Source organism: Nipponia nippon, unplaced genomic scaffold (genome assembly GCF_047370975.1).
Source record: "Nipponia nippon isolate SJK-2023a ecotype South Korea unplaced genomic scaffold, ASM4737097v1 scaffold_22, whole genome shotgun sequence".
In the NCBI taxonomy this organism is placed as follows: Eukaryota; Metazoa; Chordata; class Aves; order Pelecaniformes; family Threskiornithidae; genus Nipponia; species Nipponia nippon.
The window spans coordinates 1,381,538-1,394,235 of record NW_028262339.1 but is presented as its reverse complement, the minus strand read 5'-3'; the positions used below and the strand labels follow the sequence as shown (position 1 = coordinate 1,394,235).

The following is a 12,698-nucleotide window of genomic DNA, read 5'->3' as shown; positions in this document are numbered from 1 at the left end:
CAGAACAGCGGGACCACATGTTATCTTCTACTCTTGAAACACTGCTTGACTTCCACAGACAAGTGAAAGGCTTTCACTTGGGATCTGCATGGTCTCCTCTCACTTGTATGTCACCTGAGCCCCATGCCATGTCATCCTCTGGAAACAACCAGGGAAAGTGGGGAAGGGCAAGAGCACCATGAAGGGGTCTGGCGTATCCTTTTACTGGGGCAAGGCACAAGGAGTGCCTGGCTCAGCACACAGTTTGCACCACTAGTGAGTGAAACGCAACTCTTCAAGCAGTTCCTACTTATTATATACGTGCAAAGTGGCAAAGGGTAACAGACAGCAGGGAGCAACTCATTGTAAAACATGAACTGCCTTACTGGGTAAGGCCAAAGATTTCCCATTTCCCTGTATCTAGCAGTAGCCAACAGTGTATATAAAAGAAAATAAAAAAGATGTAAAAATAGGTTAGGTATATGGTGATACTCCTCCCAAATATTCTCACAGATTCAAACAATTTGTGACCCAGGGACTTCTTAGTTCTAGCATATTTAATAAACTCTCCTGGGTTTTCTCTTCGGAGAACTTGTTCCATCTCCCCTTGAATACATTTTATCTTTTAGCATCCAAAGGCTTCTAAAACACTAATGCCTTCATGGAATACGAAGTCAAAACTGAGCTGAAATTGGTGGAAGGGCACATGTAAGCTGAAGACGATGTCGAGATGAAGGGTAAAGAAAAACCACACCAGCTGTCTCTCATGTGCTAACACGTCGCATAAAAAATTGTCAAAAGGGCTGGAACATTGTGAGGGAAGGAGAGTAAAGGAAACTTGCAACTTCTTACACTCAACCACTTTGCAATGGCATGCTGCAAACATGTTGATGCAGGATCATAATGTCAAAAGACACTGAGCAAGGAGAGGGATGGATACGGAAAAACTGCAGCACACTATTTACTTTTACTGGGTTGCAGATGCATCCCAGTGGCAAACATATGCAACAGCTTCAAGTGCATGAGCAACAAATTCCAACAAGAATAATTTATTTTCTGTCAATATCTACCATACACAAAAGCAATAAAAACATTTCATTACAGCAGATTCAGATTCACAAGTAGCGTCTGATTCTCTTTAGAGTGCAAGTTCAACAAACTTAAGGTTCTGAAAACCAAGACATGAAGAGCTGAGATATATACCTCTGTGACTTGAATCTTTGTCCTTGAGCAGTGCCTGATATAGAATCACAGAATCATAGAATCGTTTAGGCTGGAAAAGACCTTTGAGATCATAGAGTCCAACCGTTAACCTAGCACTGCCAAGTCCACCACTAAACCATGTCCCTAAGCACCACGTGTATCCGTCTTTTAAATACCTCCAGGGATGGAGACTCAAGCACTTCCCTGGGCAGCCTGTTCCAGTGCCTGACTACCCTTTCAGTGAAGAAGTTTTCCCTAATATCCAACCTAAACCTCCCCTGGCGCAACTTGAGGCCGTTTCCTCTTATCCTATCACTTGTTACTAGGGAGAAGAGACTGACCCCCCACCTCGCTACAACCTCCTTTCAGGGAGTTGTAGAGAGCAATAAGGTCTCCCCTCAGCCTCCTCTTCTCCAAACTAAACAACCCCAGCTCCCTCAGCCGCTCCTCATAAGACTTGTGCTCTAGACCCTTCACCAGCTTTGTTGCCCTTCTTTGGACATGCTCCAGCACCTCGATGTCCTTCTTGTAGTGAGGGGCCCAAAACTGAACACAGTACTCGAGGTGCGGCCTCACCAGTGCCCAGTACAGGGGGACAATCACTTCCCTATTCCTGCTGGCCACACTATTTCTGATGCAAGCCAGGATGCCATTGGCCTTCTTGGCCACCGGGGCACACTGCTGGCTCATATTCAGCCACCTGTTGACCAAAACCCCCAGGTCCTTTTCTGCCAGGCAGCTCTCCAGCCACTCTTCCCCAAGCCTGTAGCGTTGCATGGGGTTGTTGTGACCCAAGGGCAGGACTCGGCACTTAGCCTTGTTGAACCTCATACAATTGGCCTCGGCCCATCGATCCAGCCTGTCTAGATCCCTCTGTAGAGCCTTCCTACCCTCCAGCAGATCAACACTCCTGCCCAACTTGGTGTCATCTGCAAACATACTGAGGGTGCACTCAATCCCCTCATCCAGATCATTGATAAAGATATTAAACAGAACTGGCCCCAATACTGAGCCCTGGGGAACACCACTCGTGACCGGCCGGCAACTGGATTTAACTCCATTCACCACAACTCTTTGGGCCTGGCCATCCAGCCAGTTTTTTACCCAGCAAAGAATACGCCTGTCCAAGCCATGAGCAGCCAGTTTCTCCAGGAGAATGCTGTGGGAAATGGTGTCGAAGGCCTTACTAAAGTCCAGGTAGACAACATCCACAGCCTTCCCCTCATCCACTAAGCGGGTCACCTTGTCATAGAAGGAGATCAGGTTAGTCAAGCAGGACCTCCCTTTCAGAAACCCATGCTGGCTGGGCCTGATCCCCTGGTTGTCCTGATATCCTGCAGAAAGTGGAATTTTCCACTGAGCAAAACTATGAACCACCTGTCCTCTGTGAAGAGAATCTGGCAATAAGGAGAAGGAGCTAAAAGATAAGAAAGTATTTGTTTTATTAACGAACCGTGGAAAACTAACGACTATACGCTTGAAGAGGAGCTAATAGACTGATAAAAGGGAACATCTTGGCGCCAAAGGCTGGATGATGGCCAAAAAACCATGAAGTCAGATAAAACTGCAGTAACTGGGTGAGGGGAGATCGTGACCACTGATTCAATTCAGGACTGGAAAGTCTTGCCCCCCCCACACCTGAAAGGAGTATGTGTGCTAATTTGCATAGCAAGCAAGGCTAATTTAAATACAGTAAACCAATAGTGCATGAAATGTTAATCGCTAACCAATAAGTTTAAATTTGGGTGGGTTTATACTAATCATGTAGCAAGATAAATATGCTGTAGTTTTGTACAGAGGTGTGCTAGATTTGTGGAACTGCCACCTAGCACCCATCATTGTGCAAATATGAAGGAAATAAAATACCTTTGCTCTGTGTGTTAATTGGCGTCTGCACACCGGGCTAACGACCCCGCTTTTGGGACAATAGTCCTGTACGTGCCGTGTGATGGCACTCAAGATAATCTGCTCCATAACCTTCCCCGGCACTGAGGTCAGGCTGACAGGCCTGTAGTTCCCTGAATCTTCATTGAAATGAGGAATAAGCACAAGCTACAGCTGCCAGCTAAATTACAGCTGCCAATTAAATTAAGGAAAGCTTGCTCCACAGTTCAAATGGGAACACCCACTGACTTCAGTGAGTTCAGGACTTACCCTCTGAGCTTTGAGGAAGCTATGTATCATACAGCTGTATGCACCAGTCTGGTACTTGGTAACCTGGTTTCTTTTCTCTCCTACTGGGCTGTTGGATGACCTTAAGTAAGCCAATTCTAGTCCTGTGCTTCAACTCCTCCTCTTCCCCAAATTTTATCTATGTCAATTAAATAATGTTGCTAGTGTCCTTTATACAATGCTTTAAGATCTATGGATGGAAGTACAGCCAGTACATAACAGTTCCTCTCTGTCACTCCTTCCTCCTCACACTTCTCCCCTGCTCCAGCATGGCTCCTCTCCAGTCTGCTGCAGTGTGGATTCTCCATGGGCGGCAGAGGAATACCTGCTCCACCACGGTCTCTTCCACAAGCTGCAGGGAAATATATGCGCCGACATCTGGAGTACCTCCTCCCCCTCTTTCCTCTCTAACCTTGGTGTTTGCACTTTTGTTTCTCATGTTTTTTCCTCACTCCTCATACCATTTGCCATTTCTTAAATATGTTTTCAAAGAGGCACTACGAACTTCACTGATTCTCTCAGTTTGTCTGGAACCAGCTGTGTCTGGCACAGGGCAGCCCCTGGCCTCTTCTCACAGAGGCCATCCCTGCAGCCTCCCCACCCCCTTACCAAAACCTTGCCATATACACTCAATACAAAGGCCTCAGAAGAAGTGTTTTGATCTACTTCCACTTTTAAGCACTGTTGAGCCAATTACAAGAAAAAAAAAATGAACAAGTCAAATACACAAAACAAATTCTCAAGAGAAAACACACACACAGTATTCTCAGGGCTCAAAAACTGAAAAGCAAAAGCATCAGGACAATAAACAGCCTTCTTTTGCTAACTAGAAACAGATCTTCTCAGTGAGAGGTCAGAAACAGTAACTCTACAACCCAAACTGCAGGCTTCAACTCCCACCATTCCCACGAAGTCCACACTTCTATATAAAGAGCAACAACGTGCAGTCAAAGATTTTGGCGTTAAACTAAGAAGGTATGAAAGAATAACACTATTTAAGAAAAAAAACTAAACTGTCTAGAGAGGAAAGAAGGACCAAGTTTCCAAGTTAGACAAGCCTTTTTTGGCCAGGAAAGAAAGATAATTGCTTTAGTCATCTACCTCAGAGGACTATAATAAAAGTGTTCACTGGCCTTGATTTGCATTGCAATTAAATATACTATAGCTTTGGAGTTAAATACACTATAGCTTAGACAAAGTTATTTTGCAAATAATAGCTTCTACTATGAACTAAATATCAGGTGTACCTATTTCTGGCTTCCCATATATCAGTAATTGACATTTAAAGCCAACAAGTAAACAATTAGTAATAAATGTTTCGATGAATTATTCTCTTTCTGAATCTGCTGTTTACCTTGCATAGGGAAGTACTGTTCCTACTTGCAATAGCAGAGGTTGTTGGGGAACTAATAATCAGTACTGGCACTTACCTGCAACACTTGCTTCCTGGCTTGGACAGCACCTTCTCTTTGAAATACCAGTCTGATTCACTGTAGCTCTCAAGGACTTGTTTGGTGGCTAATGAATGAAGGCCCACTGCTTGTGGCTGCTGGGAAAGGGGTAACCCTTCATAGTACTGTTCCTAACACTGTGCACAATCCATACAGCTTTGGATTGTTAATAATAGCCACTATACTCAGACTATAAAATTGTTTATTGTAAACTCAATGTTATAACCCAGCAGGAACTCTTGAACTATAAATACCAGTTCCTGATGAGGCAGTATCTTCAAAGAGAAGCATTTTTCTAAAATACAGCACTGACCACATATATGCAAGTGTGTCAGGAGATGGCCCAGACATGCACCATCCACGTATGAACTCTCCCTTTGGAAGAAAAGCCAGGATGCAGAGAAGGTAGGAAGAGCCACAGCGCACTCCACTTCATCCCTGCTTCTGGACAATCAAAAACCCAGTACAATCAGATGCATACCAAAGTGCACCTGCACTGCAAAATAGACACATCCACTGAGATCCTGAATTTCCACTGATACATGAAATATTTAGTGAAAAGAGGAGCAAATCAAAGAAGTATTTCCATTAGGCTGCTCAGCAGCACAAGACAAAATTACATATTTCTGGAATGTATTGTGTGACTACAGTCACCAATCAATTATCTGAAAATTACTACTTTGCTATCAGAAGACAAAAATTTGTATAGGAGGAAATTAATTACCAACTTTTCTTCTTAATATGATGAAACACTTGAATTTACCTCTGCCACTTCTGCTTTTTTCTCTCCCAATTTGGAAGAAGCTCCACTTGCCTTCTTGTCACCATGCTGTAAGTATAGAAAATAAATGTGTAATTATTAAGATCTTGAATTATACCTTCTATGCAGGGAGATTCCCAAATATCTTAGTGCATATATGATCCATTTCACCTACCATAATATGAGAGAATGGAACATTATAAGTTTTCTTTCTCACTAATGTTTTACAAGATTTCTAAGTGATCCGATGGATAACTTCAAGTGAAATCACAGTTGGAAAGTAATGATCTTCAGGGCAGTATATTTAGAATCATAGAATGCTTTGGGATGGAAGGGACCTTTAAAGGTCATCTAGCCCAACCCCCCTGCAATTGGCAGGGACATCTTCAACTAGATCAGGTTGATCAGAGCCCCATCCAGCCTGTCCTTGAATGTTTCCAAGGATAGGGCATCTACCACCTCTCTGGGCAACCCGTTCCAGTGTTTCACCACCCTCATCATGAAAAATTTTTTCCTTGCGTTCAGTCTAAATCTACCCTCCTTTACTTTAAAACCATTACCCCTTGTCCTATTGCAACAGGCCCTGCTAAAAAGACTATCCCCATCTTTCTTATAAGCCCCCTTTAAGTACTGAAAGGCCGCAATAAGGTCTCCCCGCAGCCTTCTCTTCTCCAGGCTGAACAACCCCAGCCCTTTCAGCCTTTCCTCATAGCAGAGGTGTTCCAGCCCTCTGATCGTTTTTGTGGCCCTCCTCTGGACCCTCTCCAACAGGTCCATGTCCTTCCTGTGCTGAGGACTCCAGAGCTGGACGCAGTACTCCAGGTGGGGGTCTCAGGAGAGCAGAGCAGAGGGGCAGAATCACCTCCCTTGACCTGCTGGCCACGCTTCTTTTGATGCAGCCCAGGATACGGTTGGCTTTCTGGGCTGTGAGAGCACATTGCTGGCTCATGTCCAGCTTTTCGTCTATCAGTACCCCCAAGTCCTTCTCGGCAGGGCTGCACTCAATCCCTTCATCCCCCAGCCTGTATTGATACCGGGGATTGCCCCGACCCAGGTGCAGGACCTTGCACTTGGCCTTGTTGAACCTCATGAGGTTCACATAGGCCCACCTCTCCAGCCTGTCCAGGTCCCTCTGGATGGCATCCCGTCCCTCAGGCGTGTCAACTACACCACTCAGCTTGGTGTCATCTGCAGACTTGCTGAGGGCGCACTCGATCCCACTGTCTATGTCACTGATGAAGATATTAAACAGCACTGGCCCCAGTACGGACCCCTGAGGGGCACCACTTGTTACTGAGCTCCATCTGGACATGGAGCCATTGACCACTACCCTCTGGATGCAACCATCCAGCCAATTCCTTATCCACCGAACAGTCCGCCCATCAAATCCATATCCTTCCAATTTAGAGAGGAGGATATTGTGGGGGACCGTGTCAAAGGCCTTACAGAAGTCCAGATAGATGACATGCGTAGCTCTTCCCTCGTCCACTGATGCAGTCACTCCATCATAGAAGGCCACTAGGTTGGTCAGGCAGGACTTGCCCTTGGTGAAGCCATGCTGGCTGTCCCGAATCACCTCCATGTGCCATTAAACATGCAATCATGAACATCCACTCCAGCATCTGAAGTTTCCTCAGAAACATTCAAATGATCATTACGCCTAGCCCTCCTTACCTGGAAGACAACTGTTACTATAATTTTTATAATTATATTATTGATATACAAAAAATAATCTCTGTAATAGTTCAGGCACAAGTATACATTAGGGAATCCAGTTCTACTAGATTCCCCAAACCTCCTCTATCTTTCATCCCCTCCAAGGCATTAAACTTCTTGCTTTCACCTCACCTGAAATGCAATCCTGTTTGTCCCCCACATGCGACAACATACAGTAACACACAGTTTATTCAGCATCCACACAGGTATTCAGTGCAAGCTTTACTCTATATATCTGTGAAAAGCAGTGAATATGGTCCCTTAAAAAAATATTTAAAAAAAAATGTTGTTTAATCTTTATAACAGAACCCCCCAAAATGTAAAAATAAGCAAGAGATTTTACAATTACTATAAAAGACAATGTAATATAGTTATTATCAATATCTTGGCTAGTATAACTTCCCACAGCAACTCAAACATCTGAGAATGAGGATTCATGTCTGGTCTGTTTTGTTAAGTAGAGAGAGGAGATGATTTTGGACCCATTTATTCCCCTATTGTTTTGTGGGTTGAATAGCAGGAGGTAAAGTTTGCTAACCCATTAAAGCAATGAGTTCCTAAAGCATTTTCTTTACACGGCTACAGGGAGAAAATAATGATCCATGTATCAATGCACTATCTTCAACTGGAATGTGTTCAAGCTCATTAGACAGCCTGGGAAAACAGGCTGTTGAATGAACAAAATAAAACTAAAAGAAAAAAAAAAAACATGTCTCTAATCTGTCTCCATTATGGTAGTACAGAACAAAAGTTTAAAAAACTTTTTTTTTTAACAAAACCTCTAATAATTCAAGTTTTTAAAATTAGTTTTATCATCAATAAGATGATACTTGACAAGTTTTTAAATTAAAAATACTATTCTCATATTCCAATTTTGCCTCTTCAGAGGAAGAACAATTCACTTAGGTTGTCTTTTCAGGTAACAGGTGAACTGATTCACTGCCCTACTAAAGCACTTTCAGTACAGACACAATTGTACCAGTAAAAAGCACAGATAACTGGTTTAGTAAAAGCACACCACACACATACCAGTAAAAGCAATATCAGTGAGAGTGCTTTTGCTGACAAAAGCATAACTGTACCAGAGCCATCATAGCTATATGGTTCAGGAACTAGAGTTCCTACACAAAAAAGGCTCTGTAATGTAGAACAGGCCCTATTCCTAAATCAATACTCAGCATCACAAGCGCTACCCTGAATCCAGCTACAGGTCTTATTGTTATCAATGTAGATAGCATTTAGCTTGTGTAGAATTGTGAAAGCATACTGCATGTAATGCTAGGCTTCACAGGGTTGTCCAATTGGATATTTATTATCATGAAAGTTGGCTAACAATGCAAGCACGCCTTTCTGTGCATGGTCTGTAGTTTGTTTCTTTTATTTGTTTGTTTCTTTGAGTTTAGACATAGTTATAAAAGCAATAACACCAATTTAACTCCAGATTTTTTTTCTTTTCTTTTTTTCTTCCTAAATCAAGTCACAGTTCAAAGAGTTTTATGCCTCGATTCCTCCCTGGTCTCTCTAGCTTCAACTATAGAATGCAGGAGCCTTATGTAGCACTGAGCATGCCAAACTTTTATCAGGGCCAAATCAGGTGTTACCCTTCCTCCCTAAGTCCATCTCCTCGTCTCCATACAAAGGAAACCCAGGCCAGACAGGAGCCACAGCATCGATAGGATGTCCAGTCCCAGGACTAAGATGGGGGGCATACACTGTGTCTCAGCAGATGGATGAAGCTCAGTGTCCCCTCTTAGGTGTCAAGACTTGTACATTTGTCTACCTTGGCATAGACTTCTGCTGTTTTCCTATCCCTAGACCGGGCTGTCAGGTACAGTACTCTGTGGTCCCTGCAGAGCATTTGGGGGCAGGTAAAGGGCAGGACGATGGGGTTGACAGGACTCTCTCAACCACCTTTAAAGCAGAATATCAGCTCCACATCCCTGGGGGACCTCAGGCCAATTTCACTGGCCACAGACTATAAGGAATGGACAAGGACCACAGCTTTATCACCCCCAAACTCAATTAGGATGCAAATTAAATGCTTACAGTCTTTCCTCCAGAAGGATATGCCAAACAGCATCTTTAATAATGAGACTTTGACTTAAAATCCAAACACTGTTTATTTTGACAATTGCAACAAGGAATATATATCCAGATCAAAGTATTTTTTCTATCCAGTCAGTTGGAATCAGGCAGCCGTGTATACATTAAGCACCAATACTCTCTGACCTCAGATAATAAAACAGTTTATGAAAGTATTATCTCACTTAAAAGTTTGCCATCCTGAGGAGGTAACCTAGGAAAGCACAACTTCCTCATATACCTTCTGGGTAGACCACACTGATTCCCTAAACAGCTCATGTTTAAAGTAAGAAAAGGGATCTTGGTTTAAAAACTGTCTTTAACAGCTCTTTGCTGCTCTGTATTTCCAAGCTTTGAAGCTTCTAGTTAATTTTTTTTTTTTTAATTAAAAAAAAAAATCAGTCTGCTCAGCTAGAGAATAAGCTAAGTTTTTCAGGGCTAGTATGTATGTCTTGCTCCTTTACATTCCCCAAATGGGTGGGAGAGATGGGTTTTTCTTTGGTCATTCTTTCCTTTTTCTACTCATCTTTCCTTGCAGTGCCAAACCAATGTATTCACACAGTAATAACATATCCATTAGCAGACCAATTGATAGGAGCAGCTCCAGCTCTGTCACAAAAACCACTCAGCATAGTTTAAGTTATATTTTTAAGTTTAAATATCTAACAACTGTTCCTTATAGTTGTTAGAAAATCTAGTTGGTCCAAAATATTTTCCCAGTTTATTAACTAATAACATAGTATGCAAAACCACCCATAATCATAATATCTTCACAAAATCTATCCCAAAATAAACAAAGAAAAAGAAGTATCATAAACAAGAAAGTTTATCTTAAGATCTTCATCATGTTCTACAGCATACAAAAATGCCACGATGCTATCATTTTATAGACACACCTTTGCCTTCTGATATGAGCATTCATAAACTAGAAAGTAACTGACCTAAGTGAAAAGTACAGAGCAAAACACTAATAACTGAACTCACAACTGCATTTTTCAGTCTGCACTTGCAAAAATCAGAACTCAGCTAAAGGGCTTACTTCAAGCAAGACTGAAATTCTTTCTAGGCCTCAAGAGTCCCATCAGCATTAACGCATCTTTGGTTCAAAGCCATTACATAGCATCTTGGAGGACCGCAGTGATGAAATGTTCAGTAACTGGGTAAGAAGGGAAGTCTACTTGCCAGATTCTCAGCTGATGTCAACTAACATAGCACTATAGATATTAAAGGAGATATATCATTTTATGCTGATAGGAATCTGACCCTTGTTTTCAGTTGAAATAGGGAAAAAGACAGATCTGTGATGCTGTTCAGAAAACAGCAGGATGGAAAGATGTGTCAAGGAACTACAGTCGAGAAATGTAAGGAATGGATAGGTGAAAACCAGATTCTTCTTACAGCAATCACATTCTGCTTTAGATAAAACACCCAGTAAAAACCTTGATGGAAAAACTAATTAATCTCTTTTGCGTCCATTTCCTCTGTTATACCTTTCCTGCTTTGCTTACTTATCCTTTAGATCAGGTCTTCCAGGTAGAAACTGCCCTGTATGATGCATGTACAGCATTGGACAAAAGAAGACTCCAGTCTCACATGAGGTTAGCAGAGGTCAGCAGGTGATATTCTGGTGCAAATAATTATAAAGAGTGATTTCCAGCAGAGCATGTGGAGAAATGGTTTCTTTACCTGAATGCATATAGCAATGTTGTCTTAATATCTTTTCATACCTCGGATTCAATGACCCAGGACTACAGAGGCCTTTAATGTTCTTGTCATCATTTAATGCAGCAATTCCCAAACTTTGTGACTTTGTGTCACCTCTGGCGGGGGTGAGGAGGGGGGTGGGGTGGGAGGGGCACAGCTTGCACAGGCTGCACAGATGAGCCGAGCCGGAGATCACACCTATCCTGCCGGGCTGAGCCCCCTCACACCGCAGAGCCCCAGGCCCAGCCCTGCGACGCTCCTGCTCCGCCTCCTCAGTGCTCACGGCTCCGGTAGGGAGGGGCAGTGCCCCACGTATTTACCATGGCGCAAAAGCCATAGCCATCACTCGCTCCGCCTCTCGGGCAGCATACTATAGCCCAGTACCATCCCGCCCCCCACCCGCCCACTGCTGGGCCCCAAGCGGAGGCGACGTTGGTGGGGGGGAGGGCAGACGGAGCGGAGCGCGCGTCCCAGCCTACCAGGAGGGTACCCTCTGCGCTCCCCGGCTCCCTGGACCCCTCTGTCTCGCCCTACCCTACGCTGCCCGCCTTACCCTGAGCTCCTACCACTTTGCGTGCAGACCCGCTGTCCCAGAGCGGGGCTGTCCCTCCTGCCCCATGAGACAGGCCCCCCTCCCCGTTGTTTCAGCGGCCTCCGCAGGCAGTCCACAACGCAGAGCTGTGGCACAACGCGGAGGCCGTCCGCTCCCGTCCGCTCTCCCCCTGCGTCAGCCAGCACCACCTTACCGCCCAGGCCCTGGCGGCTCCAGCCCCTGCAGGCTTGGAGGAGGTCGGCTGCCTCCCTTTCCTGGGCTGAGACATGGCAGCTGAGCTCCCTCCCGGGTGTCTCTCCGGCTCTACTGCAAGCCCAGAGGCAAGCGAGGAAAAAAAAAGGGGGGGGGGGGGCGGTTACTTAAACGTGAAGCGGTTTTTCCTACGTTCCCAGAGCTAAAACCAGACTGCGTTCTAGCTCATCACTCCTCTTCCTGCAGCCGGTAAGAGCCGGGAGGGCTCACCCCGCCCGTGCTCCGCACACCCCGCAGGAGGCAGAAGAGAGTGGGGTACAGCTCGCTGTGAGATGCCTTCTGTTTATTTTTGCCTCCTAGGATAAACCTTGGGCTTCTTGTAGACCAGAGCTGGGGAGTTGCCCTGTCTAGACCCCGGAGTCACTTACCTCTCCTGTAGTGAGAACCACCTACAAATGAGCCCAGGCCTCAGTGCTCTGATCTCCAGCAGAGCTTGTCCAAAATTTGGTTGATCTGGTTCTGATTTAGATCTGTGCTTAAATGACCAGTAAGTTTTCCCTTGGCTGGTTGTAATTGTGTTTGAGGAAGTAGCCACTAAGCATTCTTTGCTGCGTAAATGTGATTTTTCAGGTAGCAAAATTACTCTTAAAACAGGAAAATCTTGCACAAAACAAGCTTGGCTTTTTTTTTTTTTTTTTTTTTTTTCTACGGTTTGGAAAAAAAGTGTAGACACTTTCCTAGATTAAGTTGCAAGTGGATGTACTAAAAGATAACTTTTTTCTCATGAAAATCAATCCCTCTGCCTTTCTGCAGAGCCCCTTGAAAAAGCATTAGTTTTTGACATCTGATCCTGAATTGATGCTTGGAGCCATTCACAGCTCCCCTC

The 12,698-nt window shown here is 44.2% G+C and overlaps 1 protein-coding gene across 3 annotated transcripts in view; it reads right to left on the bottom strand.

The window, feature by feature from the left end:
• The window catches only part of LOC148055420 (uncharacterized), a 77,494-nt gene extending 65,554 nt beyond the window's left edge, over window positions 1-11,940 (bottom strand). For 2 of the 3 annotated variants that reach the window (XR_015705335.1, XR_015705334.1), the window contains exons 1-2: window positions 11,814-11,940; window positions 5,569-5,634 (exon numbers count right to left, since the gene is read on the bottom strand). Coding sequence is in view for 1 of the 3 variants with exons in the window: in XM_087760264.1 (XP_087616390.1) it covers window positions 5,569-5,634; window positions 11,814-11,888 (141 nt within the window). In the remaining 2 variants the exon portion in view is untranslated. The remainder of the gene's footprint in view (window positions 1-5,568; window positions 5,635-11,813) is intronic. The other variant, XM_087760264.1, reaches the window with a different exon arrangement.
• Between the last annotated feature and the right edge of the window lie 758 nt (window positions 11,941-12,698).